General features: G+C 35.7%; 1 protein-coding gene and 1 long non-coding RNA gene across 6 annotated transcripts in view; one reads left to right on the forward strand and one right to left on the reverse strand.

The window, feature by feature from the left end:
* The window catches only part of LOC110256901, a 206,996-nt gene that overhangs the window by 79,472 nt on the left and 105,738 nt on the right, over positions 1-21,786 (reverse strand). The window lies entirely within an intron of this gene.
* MUSK (muscle associated receptor tyrosine kinase) overlaps positions 1-21,786 on the forward strand; it is a 108,388-nt gene that overhangs the window by 11,677 nt on the left and 74,925 nt on the right. For all 4 annotated transcript variants that reach the window (XM_021074436.1, XM_021074440.1, XM_021074443.1 and 1 more), the window contains exons 2-5: positions 3,027-3,153; positions 11,118-11,269; positions 14,934-15,061; positions 16,785-16,926. In XM_021074436.1, coding sequence (XP_020930095.1) covers positions 3,027-3,153; positions 11,118-11,269; positions 14,934-15,061; positions 16,785-16,926 — 549 coding nt within the window. The remainder of the gene's footprint in view (positions 1-3,026; positions 3,154-11,117; positions 11,270-14,933; positions 15,062-16,784; positions 16,927-21,786) is intronic.

A 21,786-nucleotide genomic window follows, 5' to 3' on the forward strand; every position in this document is an offset into this window, starting at 1 on the left:
AACTACAATGAGGTACCACTACACACCAGTCAGAATGCCCATCATTAACAAGTCTACAAATAACAAATGCTGGGGAAGGGAACCCTCCTAAACTTTTTGTGGGAATGTAAATTGGTACAACCACTATTCAAAAACAGCATGAAGGCTCCTCAGAAAACTAAACCTAGAACTACCATATGCTCCATCAAACCTACTCCTGAGCATATATCTGGACAAAACTGTAATTCAAAAAGCTACATTCACCCCTATGTTCATTGCAACACTATTTACAATAGCCAAGACATGGAAGCAACTTAAATATCCATTTACAGATAAGTGGATTAGGCAGATCCGTGGTTATATATGCAATGGAATAGTACTCAACTATAAAAAAGAATGAAATAACAGCATCCACAGCAACATAAATGCAACTAGAAATTATCATATTAAGTCAAGTAAGTCAGAAAGAGAGTGACAAATACCATATGATATCACTTATATATGAAATCCAAAATATGGCACAAATGAACTAATCTCCAAAACAGAAATGGATTCATAGACATAGAGATGGACCTGTGGTTGACAAAGGAGAGGGCAGTTGGGAGTGAGATCTATACAGATTTGGGGTTGGTAGATGTAAACTATTACACTTAGAATGGATAAGCAATGAGGTGCTACTGTGTAGCACAAGGAACTATAGCCAATCTCTTGGGATAGAACATGGTAGAAGATAGTATGAGAAAAGGAATTATGTATATGATTGGGTCATTATGCTGCACAGCAGAAATTGTAAATCAACTATACTTTAATAAAAATTTTTTAAAAATAAATATGAAAAAATAATTTTTTCAGGTGACCCTAATTGGAATTCTTAAGGTAATTGATCTTAATAGTAAGATGTAAGCTTGGTTTTTATCTTTAATTTTCTACAGTTTTAATCCACTATATCTAGGATGAATTTATTTTTTCTTTATTTGGTTTGATTCTTGTGGAAACTTTCAACCTGATTATTCTTTTTTTCTCAATTTTGAAAAATGACCAGTGATTTATTCTTTTACATGTTATTCTTATGCTATTCCTTCTATTTTATTTTTCTGGAACTTCTATTAGAAGTATATTGGTGCCTGTACAACTTTATGTCTCTTAACTATTCTTTAATGCTTTTCATTTCTCTTTTTCTTTGTATTGCATTCTGTATATTTTATATTTAGCGGTTATTTTAGCACAAAGCTTGGTAAAGGGGGCCCTTTATGCCTAGATATAAAATGTAAAAGATGTCATTTTATCTAAAAATCCCCTCTTACTTCAGCTACTCTCTCTCAACCTTTTAAAAAAGTTATGTCCTTAATAGAGGCTTCATTTAAACAATGCATTAGTCAATGTGCTAGCCCTCTGGATAGAAAGAGGTCTAAGATGTGGTCCCTGACCCAAAGCTTAAGGTTTTTATAACAGAGTGTGGGACAAAGACATAAACATATCATTCTAATAGCATCTGTGTGGCATGTGCTTTAAGAGTGACATACTTAGGATGACCCAAGGTTAAAGAAAAGAGCATTTGGCTCTATCTAGCAAGTCAGGGAAATTGGGAGAAGATGATGCTTAAATTGGATCTTAAGAAAAGAATAACACTAACAAAAGAGATGTGGGCTAAGGGGAGCATTCCCAACTGCCATTCCCCTTACTCTCAGTTGATGAGTTTGTCTCTGAGTTTACTGAAAAAACTAAGTTCCATTTAGATAGTGGATGCATCTTTATGGCCAATGTGCCAGTTTGTTCTCCTTGTTTCATGAGGCTGTCACTTCCTACCCTGCATCTAAAATTTTGCTCACTACTTACTTGGCTTTCATATGTACTTTGCATCCTAACCAAAATGATCATATAATTTATTGTCCAAACTCAGGTATTTGAGGAATATTGTACCTTTTTTCTTCTTATTGTCAAGTAATAGGCTATTGGATGGATATTCCACATTTTGTTTACCCATTACTCTGTTAGCAGATACCTGAGTTACTCCACATTTAGGCTACTGTAATGGTGCTATGAACATGTACCTGAATCTCTGCTTCCAATTCTTTTGGGTATGTACCCAGAAGTAGAAATGCTGGATCATGAGAACTCTACGGTCAATTATTTGAGGAAGCACTAAATTTCGATTAGAAATTGAATTCTAATTGAAATTTTTTTCTGTTTTTTCATAGTGGCTACACGATTTTACATTCCCACCAAAGATGCACAAAGGTTCTAGTTTTTCCACATCCTTGCTAGTATTCATTGTTATATTTCTTTTTTGATTATAACCATTCAACTGTGTGTAGAGTAGTATCTTACTATGCTTTTGATTTGCATTTCATTAATGGATGATGATTTGAGCATCTTTTATGTGCTTGTTATACAGTGTCCATCTGTATACATTCTTTGGAGACAGGTCAATTCAGATCCTGTGCTCATTTTTTTGCTTGGGCTGTCTTTTGATTATTGAATCTTTTTCTAATATACTCATATGTGGATGTGAATTCTCTTTAAATGTGATGAAGCTTCAGCTTCAAAACCTCTCATTCATAGGAGCTCCCTTCTAAGACTCCAGTGGTCTCTAGCAATGTGTTCATATATATTTTAGTGAAATCTGAGGGAAATTGTTTTTAAACAACAATTGTTAAGATTGCCTTCTATTTCCACTTCTATTTTCCTTCAGTGAAATTTTCCTTCAAGTTTATTGGTGTTAGGGAGGCAAGAGAAATTTTCTAATTTATAATTTTATATTTTTTTTCTTAAAATGGGCACTTAAGTTATACAATTTTGGGCTTCACAAAACCTGGATCTGCCCCTATTCACATATAATAAATTCTAAGTTAGACTTCCCCGAAAGCCTCTTTTGATTCTCAAATGCCTCATTTGGAAGTAGAAACAAAATACTTTGCGTAAAATGTTTCTCTCATTTTGGCAAATGTCTGCTATGGGGAAATGTAATTCTCATTCAAATACGCTTACAGAAGGGTTGGTAAGCAGTATTGTAGAATACGCTCATCTGATTTCTCCTCTCCCCTCAGCTCCTGTCATCACCACTCCTCTTGAAACAGTGGATGCCTTAGTTGAAGAAGTGGCTACTTTCATGTGTGCAGTGGAATCCTATCCCCAGCCGGAAATTTCCTGGACCAGAAATAAAATTCTCATTAAGTAAGTATTCTGCCTTTTTCCAGCAAGAAGGCCCAAGGCCACCCTGTGATTTATTTTTGTCATAAATGTATCACAGCTCTTGGCAGCACTAAATTTCACCTTCTAGAATATGGAAAAATGCAAATTGCCTCATTTTATAAATGTAAGATTTGAACTTCAGTGAAGTTAAGGGAATTGCCCAACACAAAGCAGTGACTGAATTGACATGGAGAAGTCATGGCTATTTCATGGGCCCCAAGTGAGGACCTCAAGGAAGTTTCACAGTAATTAGAAAACACTCTGATATCCTAATTCTGGGGGTACATTAATTCTGGGGAATTAATGGGAACCAGCCTCATCTCCTGTACTTCCAATGTCCCAACCAAGTGATGCATGTCATCTAGGAATCTGACCTCCAGGAGACCATGACTTTTTCTTTTGAAAGTCAGAAAGGACTCCTGGTATATAGTCAGGCAGCCTCCCAAACAGATAAAATTCCCACTTGGCATACAAAGGTTATCCTATATGCTAAGTGGGAATTTTATCAGTTTGGGATCTGTAACAAAGGGAACAGATAGCTTGCATTAGGGTTAGAGTGTATAACTGCTCCATAGACTGGGGTTCATGAACTTGGATGGGGAAAAATTATGTCCTTGTTTTCACTAAGCTCCAATTGAAATTTAGGGCTTCTGATTGTGGCCCATGCTGTAATGGGGGAAACTACCCCATGCTGAAGTGGCCTTAAAGTACTCTACCAGGCAAGCCATCCCAGAAGTCCCAGGATAGGAAGCCTCAACGGACCAAATTGAAAGGCTTAAAATACAGTTTCTTAAATCAATTTCAAACACATAGATAGAAACATGGGGAAAGAAACAGGCCAAGTTAATATACTTAGGAATCTTGGCTCACTCAGTGCTTTATATGTTCAGTCTTTCTCTCCTGTGCCTAAGATGTCCCTACTGTGGTGTTCTTACAAGAAACAGAGTCGAGGTTGAGCAAGGGTCCAAGGTGGAAGGTCCCTGAAGCCAACGACACATATTTATTCTGCTACTGAAGGGATGCAGAGATGAGTACACATGGCCGGGGCTGTAACTTGCCAATTCCCCTGCTCAACAGTCATGGATTTTCACTGTGTTTCTTGGATAGAGGTCATAGGACCATAACAGGGCCATATTGCGTATCACCAGAGGGTTGTGGTTTTAGAAGTGATGAAGTTGTCAGTCTAGAAGGGGCACAATTATGAACTTGTCTTTCCATTTACCATAAGTAACACTCTTCTTTGTTCCATCTTATTGTTCATTTATTCCATATAACTCTGATAAGTTGCTATTTTACTACTTATATTCAACATATACTATCAATTTTGCCTATATTTCACAAGTCACTAGCTTACTCTTTATCTCTATTTAACACAAATAACATTATTAATATTTCATAAGCTATTAGCTTTACAATTTATATGCTTCATATTTTTGTTTTATCTATCTTACTTATATCTTTGTCTTCTACAAGAAAATTGAATATTCCTACATAATACAGGAAAACCTCATTTAATACAGATCATGAATAACAATGGTAATAAAAGTACCATTTTCATTTCTGATTTTATTGATTTGAGGCCTTTTTTCTTAATGAGTCTCAATCAAGACCGAGTTTATCAATCTTAACTTAAAGACTTAGCTTTTAGTTTTATTGATCTTTTCTATTGTTTTAATTTTTTAAGTTTTATTGAAGTATACAATGAGTTACAATGTTGTGAAAATTTCTACTCTACAACAAAGTGATTCAGTTATACACATACACACATCCATTTATTTTTAGATTCTTTTCCCATATAGATTATCACAGAATATTGCATAAAGTTCCCTGTGCTATACAGCAGGTCTCCATTGGCCAGTCATTCCATATGCCAATCCCAAACCCCCAATCCATCCCTACTCCCTCCTGTCTCTTTGATAACTATAAGTTTGTTTTCAAAGTCTGTGAATTTGTTTCTGTTATACAAATAAGTCCATTTGTATCCTTTTTTTAGATTCCACATATAAGCAAAATCAAAATGATGTTTGTCTTTAACTTCATTTAGTGTGATAATCTCTAGGTCCATCCATGTTACTTCAAATGTTATTTCATTCTTTTTTATAACTAATATTCCATTGTATACATATACCATATCTTCTTTATTCATTCCTCTGTCAGTGGACATTTAGACTGCTTCCATGTCTTGACTATTGTAAATAGTGCTGTAATGAACTTTGGGGTGCATGTATCTTTTCAAATTCTGGTTTGTGCCCAGAAGTAGGATTGCTGGATCATATGGTAATTCTATTTTTAGTTTTTTGATATTTTTTGATTTCCTCTTTGATTTCATAAGTGACCTGTTGTTTGTTTAGTAGCATATTGTTTAGCCAATATTTGTTAAACTCAAAATGGATCAAAGATCTAAATGTAAGACTGGATACTATAAAACTCCTAGAGGAAAACAGGCAGAAGACTCTTTGACATAAATCACAGCAATATTTTTTTGGATCTGTCTCCTAGAGGAATGGAAATAAAAATAAAAATAAACAAATGGGACCTCACTAAATTTAAAAGCTCTTGTACAGCAAAGGAAACCATAAACAAAATGAAAAGACAACCTACGGACTGGAAGAAAATATTTACAAAAGATGCTACCCACAAAGGATTAATTTCCAAATATTCCAAAATATACAAATAGCTCATACAGCTTAATATCAAAAAAACAACCCAATCGATAAAAGGGGGAAGATGACTCAAATAGACATTTCTCCAAAGAAGACAGACAGATGGCCAACAAGCCTATGAAAAGAACTTCAATACTGGGAATTCCCATTGTGGCTCAGTAGTTAACAAACCTGACTAGTATTCATGAGGACACAGGTTGGATCCCTGGCATTGCTCAGTGGGTTAAGGATCTGGCGTTGCTGTGAGCTGTGGTGTAGGTTGCAGATGAGGCTTGGATCTGGCGTTGCTGTGGCTGTGACGTAGGCCAGCAGCTATAGCTCTGATCCAACCCCTAGCCTGGGAACCTCCATATGCCACAGGTACAGCCCTAAAAAAAGAAGAAAAAAAAAAGAACTTCAATATTGATAATTATTAGAGAAATTTAAATCAAAACTACCATGAGGTATCACCTCACACCAGTCAGACTAACTTAAAAAAGTCTACAAATAATAAATGCTGGAGAGAGTGTAGAGGAAAAGGAAAAAGGAACCCTCCTACAAGTGTTGGTGGGAATGTGGACTGGTGTTGCACCTATGGAGAGGTTCCTTAAAAAACTAAAAATAGAGATACAATATGACCCAGCAATCTTACTCCTGGGCACATATCAAGAGAAAACTCTAATTCAAAAAGATTCATGCACCCCAATGTCCATTGCAGCACTATTTACGATAGCCAAGACATGGAGGCAACCTAAATGTCCAGCGGTAGAGGAATGGATAAAGAAAATGTGATACATTTATACCATGGAATATTAGTCATAAAAAAGAGTAAAATAACATCTTTTGCAGCAGCACAGATAGACCTAAGGATTATCATACTGAGTGAAATAAATCAGACAAAGACAAATATCATATGATATCATTTATATGTAGAACTAAAAAAGCAACACACAAATGAACTTATTTACAAAACAAAAATATACTCATAGACATAGAAAATAATCTTATAACTACCAAAGGAGATAGGGGGATAAATTAGGAATTGAGATTAACAGATACAAACTACTACATATAAAATAGGTAAACAACAAGGACCTACTGTATAGCACAGGGAACTATACTCAATATTGTGTAAAAACCTATAATGGGAAAGAATCTGAAAAAGAATATATACATGCACACACGGGTGTTTAATGTAACAATTATTTTACTATACACTTGAAACTAACACAACACTGTAAATTTATTATACTTCAATTTTTTAAAAGTACCTGTAACATTATTACAGTAGATGTTATAAATAGTTTAATACTCATTATGATATAATGCAGTGTATTATTTTTGCTTATATATTGAGATATTATAATCTTCCCTACTTTGAAGTTATAATAGTTGTTAGAGAGTAAGCATTCAGTATTCAAAATCAATATTCAAAGACTAATCTCTCCAGCATTGTCTTTTAACTTGCATGGGAAGGAAGTTTGATGCCTACATTGTCAAATAACTTTGAAATATATTTCCCTGTCGTCCTCTCATATGTTTATCTTCCAATATTACAAGGACATGAAGAAATGAACAACCAAAGAGATTTTTCAAATCATGTGAAGAAAATCAACATTATAAGTCTACTTTAGGAAATCATAAATACAAACTTATTCTAATGTGACTTATAATACTATGAACAAAAATTAATATATTAATCATATATTTTATATAAAATATTTTAATATATTTAAATCTCCTCTTTATTGTAAGACAAAAATGTTACAAAGAAGTAAGAAATAAATGGAGTGATAGGTTCAAATAGTTTTTAGTCAAAGGATATGTGAAATAGGAAGAGATTGTGTTTTGAAAATACAACTGAGTACTTCCTGAGGAATAATGAATAACTTTACATGGGAGACACCTGACAAGCATTAGCTCAGCCAGGTGATAAAAGTCACTATCAACAGTGAAAAATCATATTGATAGTAGTACCCTTGTTATGATGTGATGAAATGGCACTCTGCCAAAAGTTACAAACCAAATTTAATTATTATAAAAATATAAAAGAAATTCTAATAGAGGAGCATCCTACAAAATACTCTACCAGTACTCTTCACAACTGCCAAGTCAACAAAAATAATAGAAGTCACAGAAAATGTCAGAGTTAAAAGAAGACTAAGGAATATGACAAATAAATATAATGTAGTATCCTGGATGAGATATGGAACAGAAAAAGACATTAGCTAAAAACTAAAAAAACCTGAATAAACTGTGACTTTGTTAATAATGTCTCAATATTGGTTCATTAATTGTAGCAAATGTACTACACTTATCTAAGGTGTTAACAATGGGAACATGTATGGGGTGTATGGAAATTTTCTATACTAGCTTTGCAATTTTCCTATTAATCTAAAACAGTTCTAAAAAATTCTCTTTGACATAAATCATAGCAATATTTTTTGGATCTCTCTCCTAAGACAAAACAAGTAAAAGCAGAAATAAACAAATGGGATCAAATTAAACTTAAAAGCTTTTGCACACAGCAAAGAAAAAAAAACTCAATATCAAGAAAAACCAAAAAAACCCAATCAAAAAACGTGCAGAAGATCTGAATAAACATTCTTCCAAAGAAGACATACAACAAGCACATGCAAAGATGCCCAACATCACTGATTATTAGAGAAATGCAAATAAAAACAACAGTGAGATATCATCTCACACAGTCAGAATGGCTATGATCAAAGTCTACAAATAAATGTTGGAGAGGATATGGAGAAAAGGGAAAGCTTGTACACTGTTGGTGGGAATGTAAGTTGGTGCAGCCACTACAAAAAAAAAACCAGCATATAGGTTCCTCAAGAAACTAAAAATAGAACCATCATATGATGCATCCATCCCTTTCCTGGGTATACCTCAGAAAAAACAAAAATACTATTTGAAAAAATACATGCATTCCAAATTCACGGCAGTACTATTTACAATAGCTAAGGTATGGAAGCAACAGAAGTGTCCACTGACAGATGGATAAAGAAGATGTGGTATATATATTACTCAGTCATAAAATAAAATGAAACAGTGCCATTGGTGGAGTATGCATAGACCTAGAGAGTATTATGCTTAGTGAAATGTCAGAGAAAGATATACTGTATGATATCACTTATATATGGAATCTAAAAAATAATACAAATGAGTGTATATGCAAAACAGAAACACATTCACGGATATAGAAAACAAACTAGCAGTTACCAAGAGGGAAGAGGGGTGACAAGTTAGGGATATGGGATTAAGAGATGTAAATTACTTTGTATAAAACAGATAAGCCACAAGAATTATTATATATCACAGGGAATTATAGCTATTATCTTGCAATAACTTTTAATGGAGTATAAACTGTATAATTACTGAATCACTATGCTATGTACACCTGAAACAAATATTATATTGTGACTTAACTATACATCAATTAAAAGGGGGAAGAAATATCTATTTTAAAAAATTATAAACACTTAAGTGTCCCTCACAGTTCAAAAGCAATGTATGTACTTTAATTAGGTAACAATGATACAACAGATTATAAATTTAAAAACTTTATAATTCACAGGGGTGGCTGGACTCTTGGTCCACCAGCACATCTGTAAAATATTCTAATATTCATATTTTTCCATGGAAACATATACAGCAAAAACAAAACAAAGCAAAAATTACATAAATGAGTATCATGGCTACCCTCAGTTATTTAATTGATTTAATCAACTATCCAGTGAATATATTATCTTCAGTCACATTAGACCAAAAATTGCTGCATCTCTTTTTTCCTCAATATGTGATGGGAGCCACCTGTCAAGATTAGAAAAACAAGAATCCATTTCCTTTACATTTTTTTCCATGTTATGTTAGTTTCCTATTCCTTCTGTAACAAATTACTACAAACTTAGTGACTTGAAACGACACAAATTTATTTTCTTACAGTTTTGGAGTTCAGAAGTTTGAAATAGGTCTAGTTGGGCTACAATTAGGGTGTTAACAGAATTACATTCTTTCTGGAGTCACTAGAGAAAAATCTGATTTCTTGCCTTTTCTAGTTTCTAGGAGCTGCTTGCATTCCTTGGCCTCTTCCTTCATTTTCAAAGCCAGCAATTCCATCACCCCACCCATGGCCTCCATTGCCACATATCCCATTCTCTGATCCTACTGCTTCCCTCTTCCATTTTTAAGGACAATCATGATTACACTGGGCCATCTAGATAATTCACAACACTCTGTTTTAAGATCTTTGACATCTGCAAAATCCCTTTTGCCATGTAACATGACATTCACAGGTTCTGGGGATTAAGACACGGATCTTTTGGGGGGGATTTTCTCTGCCTAATATACACATTTTTGCATAAAGAATCCTAATTTGATCATAAAACCCTCTTGTATGTTGATGCTTCCCTTTAAATTTCCTTCTGCTGTCCTAACTCCCGTCTCAAGAAACAGGGTTTTTTTGGGGATTTTTTTTTTTTTTGCATATCATTTAATACAATAAAATATGTAAAACACATATTTTTACAGTTTGAACATGTTTTGCTTCCTATGTATCCCAAGGAGCTAGAACTGTGCCTGGCACTTGTTAGGCACTAAACAAATATTTGATTAATGAACGAACAAATGGTTAACTGATAGCTACTTCTGTAAATATTTAGCCCTTCCTTTTTTTTTCTTTTTCTTTTTTTAATCAAGTATAGTTTACAATGTTGTGTTAATTTCAGGTATACAGCAACGTGATTCGGTTTTTATTTATATATATATATATATATATATATATAATCTTTTCCAGATCTTTTCCATTATAGATTATTACAAGATATTGAATATAGTTCCCTGTGCTATATAGCAGGTCCTTGTTATTTATCTATATTCTATATTGTAGTGTGTATCTTCTAATTCCTTTCTGCCAGTCACATTTATGTGTGTGTATGTCGATTGTCTAGCTGCTACTTCCCAGTAAATATGGGAGAAGACCCATACATCCTGGGTAATGATATACTTTCCTATAAAAAGAAAATTTGTGTTTGGTCTTATCAATGAACATCAGCTTTTGAAATTATTTTTGAAGGACTCAATGGTGCATTGATTACTGGAGCCAAGAAAAGATTCGAAGATGATGTTAACTTTCAATTACCAAGTCAGATTATTCTCTTATTGAGAGCTCATTCAAGCTTCCTCTTGTCTTTAATCTGCTTCCTCCATTGACAAGTCCTCTGTCTGACCATTCGATCGTAGCCCAAAAAATCACAGATGAGGCTCTAACCTGCCATATTCCTCTGTGACCCACAGGCTCTTTGATACCCGGTACAGCATTCGGGAGAATGGTCAGCTCCTCACCATCCTGAGTGTGGAAGACAGCGATGACGGGATTTACTGCTGCATAGCCAACAATGGTGTGGGAGGAGCTGCTGAGAGTTGTGGAGCTCTGCAAGTGAAGATGAGTGAGTTGGAGAAAGAATCATCCATTGATTTCAAAGCTGACTTGGCACACTTTGAAGTAGACAGTAAAGGGAGCCTCCCAAATACCTGGAGGTTCAAGCAGTGAGACAAGTTCAAATTCAAATCACAACCTTGAGATTGTCAGGTCCATACCTCTTATTCCTGCCAACAATCACCACCTACAGTCAAGCCTCATAGTTCCTTATTCTCTCCCATTTTCTTGCCTTTATATGGCTCTTTATCTGCTCTACCCTGACTTCTTTCACTCAGGAACTTCCCTTTAAAATCTTTACCCTGTGCCTGTAAAACAGTTTCATTACAACCAAACATGCTTTTCACCTCTAACTTCTTTGCAGACGCTTCTTCAACCCTTTTGCCTTACTCGATTTTCTTGAGTGACTCTTTAAACTTGAGTGACTTTTCTGCATAAAAGGAGGCTTTAGCCCTTCCCCATTTAATGTCAGCAAGGCTAGCATGTGCTGATGGTTAATGGCTGTTTTAAGCTATTATATTTTATATTCCTGTGCAAAACTTTTCCTCTCGTGAGGGCCTATGCCATCTTGACCATTCTCTAACTCTACTCATCAAGTCATCTACTCACCTCTAGGTCCTATCCCATATTTATGGAAGACCTTGATTCCAGATTTATTATCTCTATATCCGCTCCCACTCTTGCTATTATCCTAAGGGATTTTAACAGTCATGGAATAGAGTCACTATCTACTGCCTCCTATGGCTCCTTGGCCTTCACAAGTCCAGTGATATTTGCCTTAACTCCTTATCAGTTTACCACATCTATGACCTAGTCACCCCAGGAAATGGACAGTATTTCAAATATTAAACTCCAGGAGGTCACATCCTGAACATGGACTTTTCTATTTCCAGCTCCATATGATGAGGGAAGCAGTTTCCCATACTCACAATCTGTCTCCACACAGAGGCACAAACCCCATCTGTCTCCTTTCTCAGCTAAGAATGAAGTCTAGCTCTCTCACGCCCTCCTCCCACTCCATACAGTCACCATCACAGTCACGTTCTCCTGCCCTTGACTCCTCTCTGGTCTCTGTTCCATCACTGATCCCCAGTGAGGACTTCATTCAGTTCTCTCTTCTACATGGCGTGGCATCATCAATCATGCCCTCACCTGCATCCTCAAAATCTCATGACTCCTTGTGCTGTAGCACCTGCTGTTTGCAAACTGTAAACCTTGTAATTATATAACTTTATTTTCTCCTCTCTGACACCACCCTATTGAAGGGAAAAATCACATAAACATGCATGTTGGTACTGCACCCAGTACAATGGAATCCAGTTCCAGCAGGAACTTTATTGAGAGTTTCTGTTGTTGATGTTCATCACTATTTCTTATATTTTATCTTTCCATTTTGTTGTTATTGTTTGCTGGAGGAAGTGGGATGTGGTGGGGAAGCTGATATGGGGGTTCTTTGAATAAGTAGGTAGGGCTGTACCCACAAGCATGCGGGGTAGTAAGAACACCAAGTAAGGAGGTTGGGTTGTTCTCTTTCGCTGAAGAATGAAGGCTTGATTCTGAAAATAGAGCATATTTAAGTACTCCACTACCTTGTGGTGCTACTTTTCCTTGGAATGTTTCCCATATTCTTTCTGGCACTAATGTTATTGATTTTGATTCTATCTAAAATCCTCTTCTCTTCCCTCTTTTCTCTACTCTCTCCCTCGGAAAGCTCACCCACTCACGTGGGTATACACTGGCATGGCCATCCCAACTGTTTAAATTTTGGAATGCTTCCCCACTGCTTGGTAAAGAGCTGCTTCCTGAGACCTTCAAGGTCCCCACTCCCATGGCCATTCCTACTACCCCAGGACCTCCTTCAGGAGCTCCCTCTCCCAGCATCCTGCTTCAACACAATGACCAATTCTGATTAGTCAGTGCTCATGGCTCCACCTGAATCATGCTGAGAATGGGAATCCATGACTCCACATCAATACTAAACTTATTCCTAGTTTACTTTACATTAAGTTAACCACGAAGGTTCTCCTGACCTCTCACCAACAGATTACATCTATATCACTGACAGACTAGGAGTTATCTGCTTTACACAAAGGTTTTCTCCCCAAGACATTATCTGTGACTTAGATTTTCCGTAGGAATCAGTATAGGGAGCCCCATATAAACTTCTAAGCTAAGCTTTTGCCAGTACCTGTATGACAACCCAACTCACAATTAAGATGCCTACTCAACCTACATGTAGGTATTCACTGTCTTTGATTAGGAGTAGTGTGTGCTTTAGATAGCAGGCAAAGTGACAAAGTTGGTATTTTCTTACAACATGTTTAAAGTCTGTCTTGTATTTTTGCCACAATATGGGATCATGCAAACTCTAAATGGCAACAAATGCCTAGATTGAAAATCAATAGACTGTGCAGTCTTTGCAAATATTACTTACAACCACCAGAGAACAACATCCCTGCCCACGCACACACAGGCACTTGAAGCAGAAGGAAAAAAATTCTTATTTCATGCTCTTTTTTATCAAAGCAACAAACTGATTATGGCACATAAACTGAAAGGAATAAAATGCATGCATTTCTCAGCACTTTCTCCTACAAAGATAGTCCTCGGTCTTCTTTCTGTAACATAGGATTCCTAAATAATAAATGTAGTTTTCATTATTTTATGATGTTTCAAACAGTAAAATAACTGGCATCCTGAACTCGTCAATTCTTCTATACATCAGATTTAATAATATCTTTTTCTGAAAGCTCAATAGTGGAGAATAAAAAATTATCTGACATAAACTCTTTCTTCTGAAAAAAAATAATTTAATAGTGTTTCACAGAACAGTATACACAAGTTTACTTTGCAGAGTAGAGTTACTCTGAATTTTATGACAGAATTTCTCTGATAACAGATATAATAACATTTGATTTACTTTCTAGAGGATAAATTTGTCTACTTTTAATCAGCAAACTTAAAAGTAAAATTAAGATGGAAACTTAAAGGAAAGTAGTCATAACTAAGAATTATATAAAAATATAATCTTACAGAAAAATTTTATTTTCATATATGTTATGAATTAAATAATGTTGAATTGTTATGGTAATAGTTTATCTTAGTCAATCTTTATTAACTCTCTTTTAAAGTGATGACTACTATGATAATTTCAAACTCCTAATATGTGTTATGAACTTATTTTCCAAATAAGATAAATCTAAATTTTAAACAATATTTCTGCTTGATAGCCACTAAAAACGTGTCTTAGCATCTGGTGAATTCTTTTGTGTGTGTGTGTGTGTGTCTTTTTGTCTTTTTGTCGTTTCTTGGGCCACTCCTGTGGCATATGGGAGGTTCCCAGGCTAGGAGTCAAATCAGAGCTCTAGCTGCTGGCCTATGCTAGAGCCACAGCAACACGGGATCCGAGCTGCATCTGCGACCTACACCACAGCTCACGGCAACGCTGGATCCTTAACCCACTGAGCAAGGCCAGGGATTGAACCCGCAACCTCATGGTTTCTAGTCAGATTCGTTAAGCACTGAGCCATGACAGGAACTCCAGCATCTGGTGAATTCTGTAAAGTAATACTCCTAAAATCATTTTTTAATGGCTATTTAGAATTAAACATATAATTAGAAATTCTAATAAAGCCATGTTGCCTTTTTAATTTTTAACTGTCATTTTCCTTTAGAACCTAAAATAACTCGTCCTCCCATAAATGTGAAAATAATAGAAGGATTAAAGGCAGTTCTACCATGCACTACAATGGGTAACCCCAAACCATCAGTGTCGTGGATCAAGGGGGATCGCGCTCTCAGGGTAAGTGATTATTTTGTTAAAACAAGTATATGCAATGTATTTTCAAATACAATACTCATTTGCAAATTCAGTTATACACTCATAAGCTTTTAGTATAAAATTTTCTCTATGTACAACATTTTAACTAAACTTAAATATTTCTTTTCCTATGAATGCAACTTGTAAGGCATTCCAGTTGCAGCTGAGTAGGGAAAAAAAAAAAGAGAGAGAGAGAGAGCAATGGGAGCCAGTAGTATGAGGAATGAAAAAGGAGACAGAGCAGAGCAAAGTCACAATCTTTTTTGTTGGTTGGTCGGTTAGTATTTGAATCATTTATTTTTTTTAACATTGAGACTTTGAAACTCAAGAGATTTAAAAGATGGAACTACAATTCAAGCTTTAGACCTGAAAATGGTTTCTAGGAGGAGAGAGAAAAATGAGGTTTGAAGGAAAATGTATGAAAACATTCTGGAATGAAGTTAGAGCATCAAGACTTAAGACTGGTGAACAAACACCTTGACAATGACTTCAATCACATATAATAGTCAAACTAGAAAAGTGTTACTCGCATGCTTATTTTGCACCACTTTTGTATCTCATACCTACCTTTATTGATAAACTACAATACTGCATCATCAATGTCTCTTTCCATGCTCGCAAAACCTACTAACTTTGAACTCAAAGAGGTCATAGACATGTTTCTCATATTACTAGTCTCAGAATATTCCATTGGGAATACAAAGGTGTTGACAAATGTCAATTAACTGAAATGAAGTATAAATCAGTTAAGTTTGTTTTATTTAAAATAAAACAAATAGGAGTTCCCACCGTGGCTCTGAAATGAATCTGACTAGTATCCATGAGGACACAAGTTTGATCCCTGGCCTCACTCAGAGGGTTATGGATCTGGTGTTGTGATGAGCTGTGGTGTCTGTCACAGATGCAGCTCGGATCCCACATTGTGTGGCTGTGGCTGATTCAATCCCTAGCCTAGGAACCTCCATATGCTGTGGTACAGCCCGAAGAAGACAAAAAATAAAATAAAACAATTTTTTTTTGATGGCTACCCCCATGGCATGTGGAAGTTCCTGGCTGGGAATCAAATCTGTACTTCTGCAGTGACCTGAGCCACTGTAGTAGAATTCTTAACCCACTGCACCATGGTAGGAAACTCCAAAACAAATCATTTTAATTTTTAATGGTAACCTGTATAATTCTCTGACTTGCCCTTTGTTATAAATATTTCCTACAATAAAAGCAAGAGGTAGCTCTATATATACTACTGAATTTAGAGTCCCTAAAGGGAAGATATTTTAATTATAAAGGCCAGTTTCTGTATTTGTAGAAATTTCCAATTTTTCAAAGGATGTAAGTTCCCCTAAGGATACCATATAGGCAGTAAGTATGGTTGTTAAAAGTAATGCTTTTAATCAAACAGACTTGGATATGACTTTTGTAGAAATCAATTAAATTCCTGAAATAAGGCTTGTTGATTTAGGACATCAAATAAGCCGGGGGGGGTCCTCATATAATGAAAGAAAATAAAAATGTCTTGTGGGATTATTATTAAAATTTGGGTAATTTTATACTATCTCATTTATTATCATATGTTATGCATAGTAAATGCCAAATAAATGTTAGAATGATATTTGTGATAAGAGTGGTAATGATGACAATGAAATACAGCAAATGTGTCTTTGACAGACCCATGGACATTTTAAATTCCTGTCCTTATCTCTGGCAGGAAAATTCCCGGACTGCAGTTCTTGAATCTGGGAGTTTAAGGATTCATAATGTGCAAAAGGAAGATGCAGGACATTATCGCTGTGTGGCAAAAAACAGCCTGGGGACAGCATATTCCAAATTGGTGAAGCTGGAAGTTGAGGGTAAGGTGCTGCATTCCTTCCCATTACAGAGTTACCAGAGGGCTTCACGCTCTACTGTGGAGGCTGTACTTCTGCTTGCAAAACAGAGATGCAGTAGGTAGTTCTGTTTCCTCAACTTCTCCAGATATTAGACCATCAGATTGAGACTTGAAAAATCAAAGAGAAAAACATGTTCCCTGGTATAACAGGTCATATTCCATCTATTGCCCATCTAGTGACCAAAACAGACTAAATTCACTGTAAAGCTATGGATATAGATATAGATAGATGATATATAACTATATAGATATAGATAGATGATATATACATATATTTATATATGTATAAATATAAAATAATAAGATACCATTTTACGACACCTGATTGTCTTGAACAATTCTCCCTTTTTTATAAATTTGAAGTTATTTTATCTTTTTCAGCACATAAGACAGATCTTAAAAATGCATCAAAAGGGGGGAAAAAGTAACTACTTTCCAGATTGTATTCTGTCACAAAGGGTTGAGAAAAATAAAATACTGATTCAAATATATAACTCCAAATGGCCCTACTTCTGTGAGTTTCAGTCTCAAAATAGTCTTCATTAAAAAAAAATTTTTCCTCTAATGTCAATTAATTCAACAACTGGTTGTGAAAGCTCTTCACTGAGAAATCAGAATCCAGATTGAGCTAGGCATTCTATTCTATGCATTTGGTCATCAGATCCCTCTTGACCTAAAATTACATCATATTTTGCTTTAAAATAGAAACTACCAGCAAGCTTGTACTAGGTGAGTTAACTGACCAACTCTTCCCAGCTCTTCCCATTACAAGCCTTAGCATTAACCTCTCTAGCTCTCAACTTTGTTATCTGTAAAATGGGGTTTGTTGTGAGTACTCAATGAGATAAGCTATTGATAGAATTTAGCAGTGTCTGACCCTTTGAAAAAACACTCAATAAATGTTGATTATAAGAATCATCACTTTCTTTTGCTTTTCTATTATCTGATTGATAAAGTGATTGGACTATCACACCCTGGTATAAATTACAGTTCAATCAGGGAAGACTTCAAAGTTACCACTATAGCTTACTTTGTTTTCATCTCTGTCTTTGGCCAAAATATACCCTTTCCTACATCACTTCCTTCTCAATCATACAGTTGTCTATTTGCTCCTTTAAGATTATTTTTATTTCCTAGCTAGAACTTCTTCTCATTTAATTATCTCATTTCAATTAACTGTTCATGGAAAGGAATGCGGCTGGTGGGAATGGTGGTTGTCATATGCAAAAAGGATATATTTTTAGCACACCTGCTAGAATTTAATATCTTTTAAGTTATCAATGCTATTTAAAGCTCAGTCTGCAACACCCAGCTGATGTAACTTATTCAGTGAAAAATGAACAAACATACAAATATACTCCGTCACACTTTCAGACACAATGAATGTCTACCTGGACTCAGTGTTTCCCTGAACCATATGTGGAAGGATACAGAACTAATGTTATCCATTTGTATTCAATACCATAAAGATTTTCCTCTTCAAGATATAAATATAAGTCCTGTATATTATAACATCTAACATTGATTGTTTATCTTACTGTCTTCAAAGATATCAAAACAATTTGCATTAGCCTTGGCCTGGGGAAATATTTCAATTAGCTGGAGTCGAATTACACAGTCTGGTCTTGCCTTGCCATTTAATTTTGTATTGTGCCTATCAGTAAAGCTGAATCCTGTCTCCTTTCTTCCTAACGTTGAAAATTTTATGTTCACTGTTTTTATTAATAGATTTTATTATTTAATGAATATATGCTAGGGATTTTATTAAACTTGCTAGTACTGAGGGCACATAATATCATTTAAAGTTACTCTAACATTAGGAAGATGCCCATTTTAGCACACATGTCTATTTCTACTCCATTCTAGTCCCTATTAAAACTGTCAACATACATGAAAATATGTGATGCTTAGGCACAGTTGCTGGTACATGATAAACATTTAGTAAATGGTATCAACTCTAATGGTTACTATTAGAAAACAAATATTGCAGGAAATCTGCTTGGCCTCTTGACGCTCTGAATGGTTGGCTTCTGCATAAAGAAATAGTTGAGGCATGTCCACAGGATCGAGTATAGATAAAACCTATTGAAAGGAAGGGTCAACTCAACCAATAACTCAGAGCAGGTGAAAAAGCGACTAAGAAGTCACTGGAGGAATCTCCATGCCTGCAAATGCCTGCTGTCTTGACAATGGTGAGGGCTGAAATGAAGCTGGCCAAGGTCAGTTGGGACAGTGCATCTGTTACAAAGTGTACCATTAACTCTGCAAATGAATTTGAGTAAATCAGAATGAGAGCCCTGTAAGTGCTGTTTGATGCTGGGCTCCACTTATGGCAAATAGGTCTGCTAGGGAAAGATAGAGCTTGTCTGCCATTATGAGCTTCTAATGAGGTTAAGCATGCCAGGTTATGGATTTGGTATAGTGTGTTCACTATATCTTAGCAGCCATAACAAGCATGAAAGAAACACCCTTTGACACAGAAGTAAAGCTCCCTTTCTAGATTGCCATCATCAAGCTGCTAGGTCTCTGGAATGGCAATGTAAACATATTCTAGCTCTCTGCCTTGTCTTAAAAGTTTCATACAGCAATGTGCAAAATTACTGATGGAACCATCTAACTCAAGCATGGCCAGACATAAATCTCTTGCTAAAATGATGAGCCAATGGGATGGCTAATACTCTAAAATGCTAGATTATTTTATTTAATTTTCACAGTCAGTCAGTGAGGGAGGTCCTATCATTGTGCCACTGCAGGAAACAAGAGGATCACTCACTCAAGGCTACACAGATAGAGGTGCCCCAAAGAAATTGAGTAATGCTGAGTACTGTCGGTTCTATTAAAGAACAAAGAGAATCATGTGTGACATTGTCAAGGGTAGGGCCAGAGTGGGGATGTGGGAAGAAGCCAGAATTCTGTACATGATGGAGAATGGGAGCTGGGAAAAAGTGAGATAGCAGATGTAGACAATTTTTTTATATAAATTTGGCAGAGAAAAGGGATGAGCCAAAAAAAAAAAAAAAAAAAGAGCAGTAGCTGAGGAAAATATGGCACATAGGTAATGTTGTTTTGCAAGATTTCTCTTTTAAAAAGATTGAAATCCTAAAAATTAGCAATGTTAAAATATTAAGGAGAAGGAAACCAGAGAGAAGGAAACTTTGAATATACAGGAGAAAAGGGGACTATTTAAGGGACTATGGTGCTCGAGAAGGCAAAAGAGATATATTCAGCAATAAACTTTATACAGGGGGTGCCAACATGTCTCAGTTTGCTCAGGAGAGTTCTGGTTTACACCTGTTGCCCTGGAATAATTATTAATAGAGCCCTTCTTTTACTTTCAAAAATACCTCCGCTTCAATAGTAAATTATATGATCATTGTACATAAACAGGAAGAAGAAACTTCCTTCCTTGTAATATGAAGAAAGGGGGAAAGGGGTATATTCCAGTATAAATGAGTTCCTACGTTTGTGGGTGGAATCTGAGAAAGCTCTGTTCTGATGGGCTCTATTTCCGCTAGGAAGTAGGAAGTAAGGTTATCTTCTGAAAATACTTCTATAAAGGGGGGCAGAGGGATGAGGAGAGTGGCAAGGTTTTAAAATAGCTGTGGGGATTGGGGAGATGACTCACAGGGAAACTAGGCTTACTGGGCAACATTCAGGTTTTAGTGAAGGACATGACCGTGAGTATGCAGTAGCATCAATTTGCTTTGTTGCAGGTATCCCCCCCAGGGGTTCTCAGCAGTACAGCTATAAGTTGAAAAAAGTAGGAAGCCAAATCCAAAGGCAAGAAATAAGCTTTGGAGTTTTGTCAGGAAGTAATACAGGGAAAAGGATTTTGAGAATATTTTAAAAGCATGGTTGAAATAATGACTCATGGAATCTTTATGTACTAAATACACAAACCTGGGATTAACCACTTAGAGCTCCAGTCATATGACCAACAAGAGCACATGAAAATCTTCCTACTACAAACACCCAGAAATGCCAGGTAGTTGTATAACTCATAAGGATAAAATGTAAATATTCAGAAGTGGAATGAATAGAATTTGGAAAACCAGAGCAGTAAGATTATGAGCATTGTTCTTCAGGTAATGAGACAAGAGCCCATTTCTATAACATGCAAGATTGATTTTAAGACTCGTAAAGGGATAGAAGTCAAGGTCTTAAGCTCCTGTGAAGTGAAAGTTAGCACTGACATTCTTGTATTAAGCTGAGAACCACAAAAGTGAAAAGATGGACCAGAAAAACTCTACCCATTTGCGTAAAAAGACAGTACAGAGGCTTGTCTGTCTCTTCATAAGGAGAAAAAACAAGTCTTCTTATGAATGAATAGCCCGCTCTCAAACTATATCTCCTTTAGATTTGATTTTGAATTCATATTGCCATCACTGCCAATCCAGGAATCCCCAACTGGAAAAATTGACATAAAAATTACTTTCAGTTCTTCCAAAGAAGACATAGAGGTGGCCAAAAAGCGCACGAAAAGATGTTCAGTATTGCTAAGTAATAGATAAATGCAAATCAAAACCACAATGAGGTATCACCTGAAATTGGTTAGAATGTCTATCATCAAAAAGTCAAAAAAATAAAATAAAATAAAAATAAATGTTTGGAATTCCCATTGTGGCTCAGCAGAAATGAATCTGACTCACATTCATGAGGATGTAGGTTTGATCCCTGGCCTTGCTCAGTGGGTTAAGGATCTGGCATTGCCCCGAGATGTGGTTTAGGCCAGTGGCTGCAGCTCAGATTCGACCCTTAGCTTGGGAATCTACACATGCTGTAGGTGTGGCTCTAAAAAGACCAAAAATTAAAAAAAAAAAAA

The sequence above is a fragment of the Sus scrofa genome, chromosome 1 (assembly GCF_000003025.6).
Source record: "Sus scrofa isolate TJ Tabasco breed Duroc chromosome 1, Sscrofa11.1, whole genome shotgun sequence".
Taxonomy (NCBI): Eukaryota; Metazoa; Chordata; class Mammalia; order Artiodactyla; family Suidae; genus Sus; species Sus scrofa.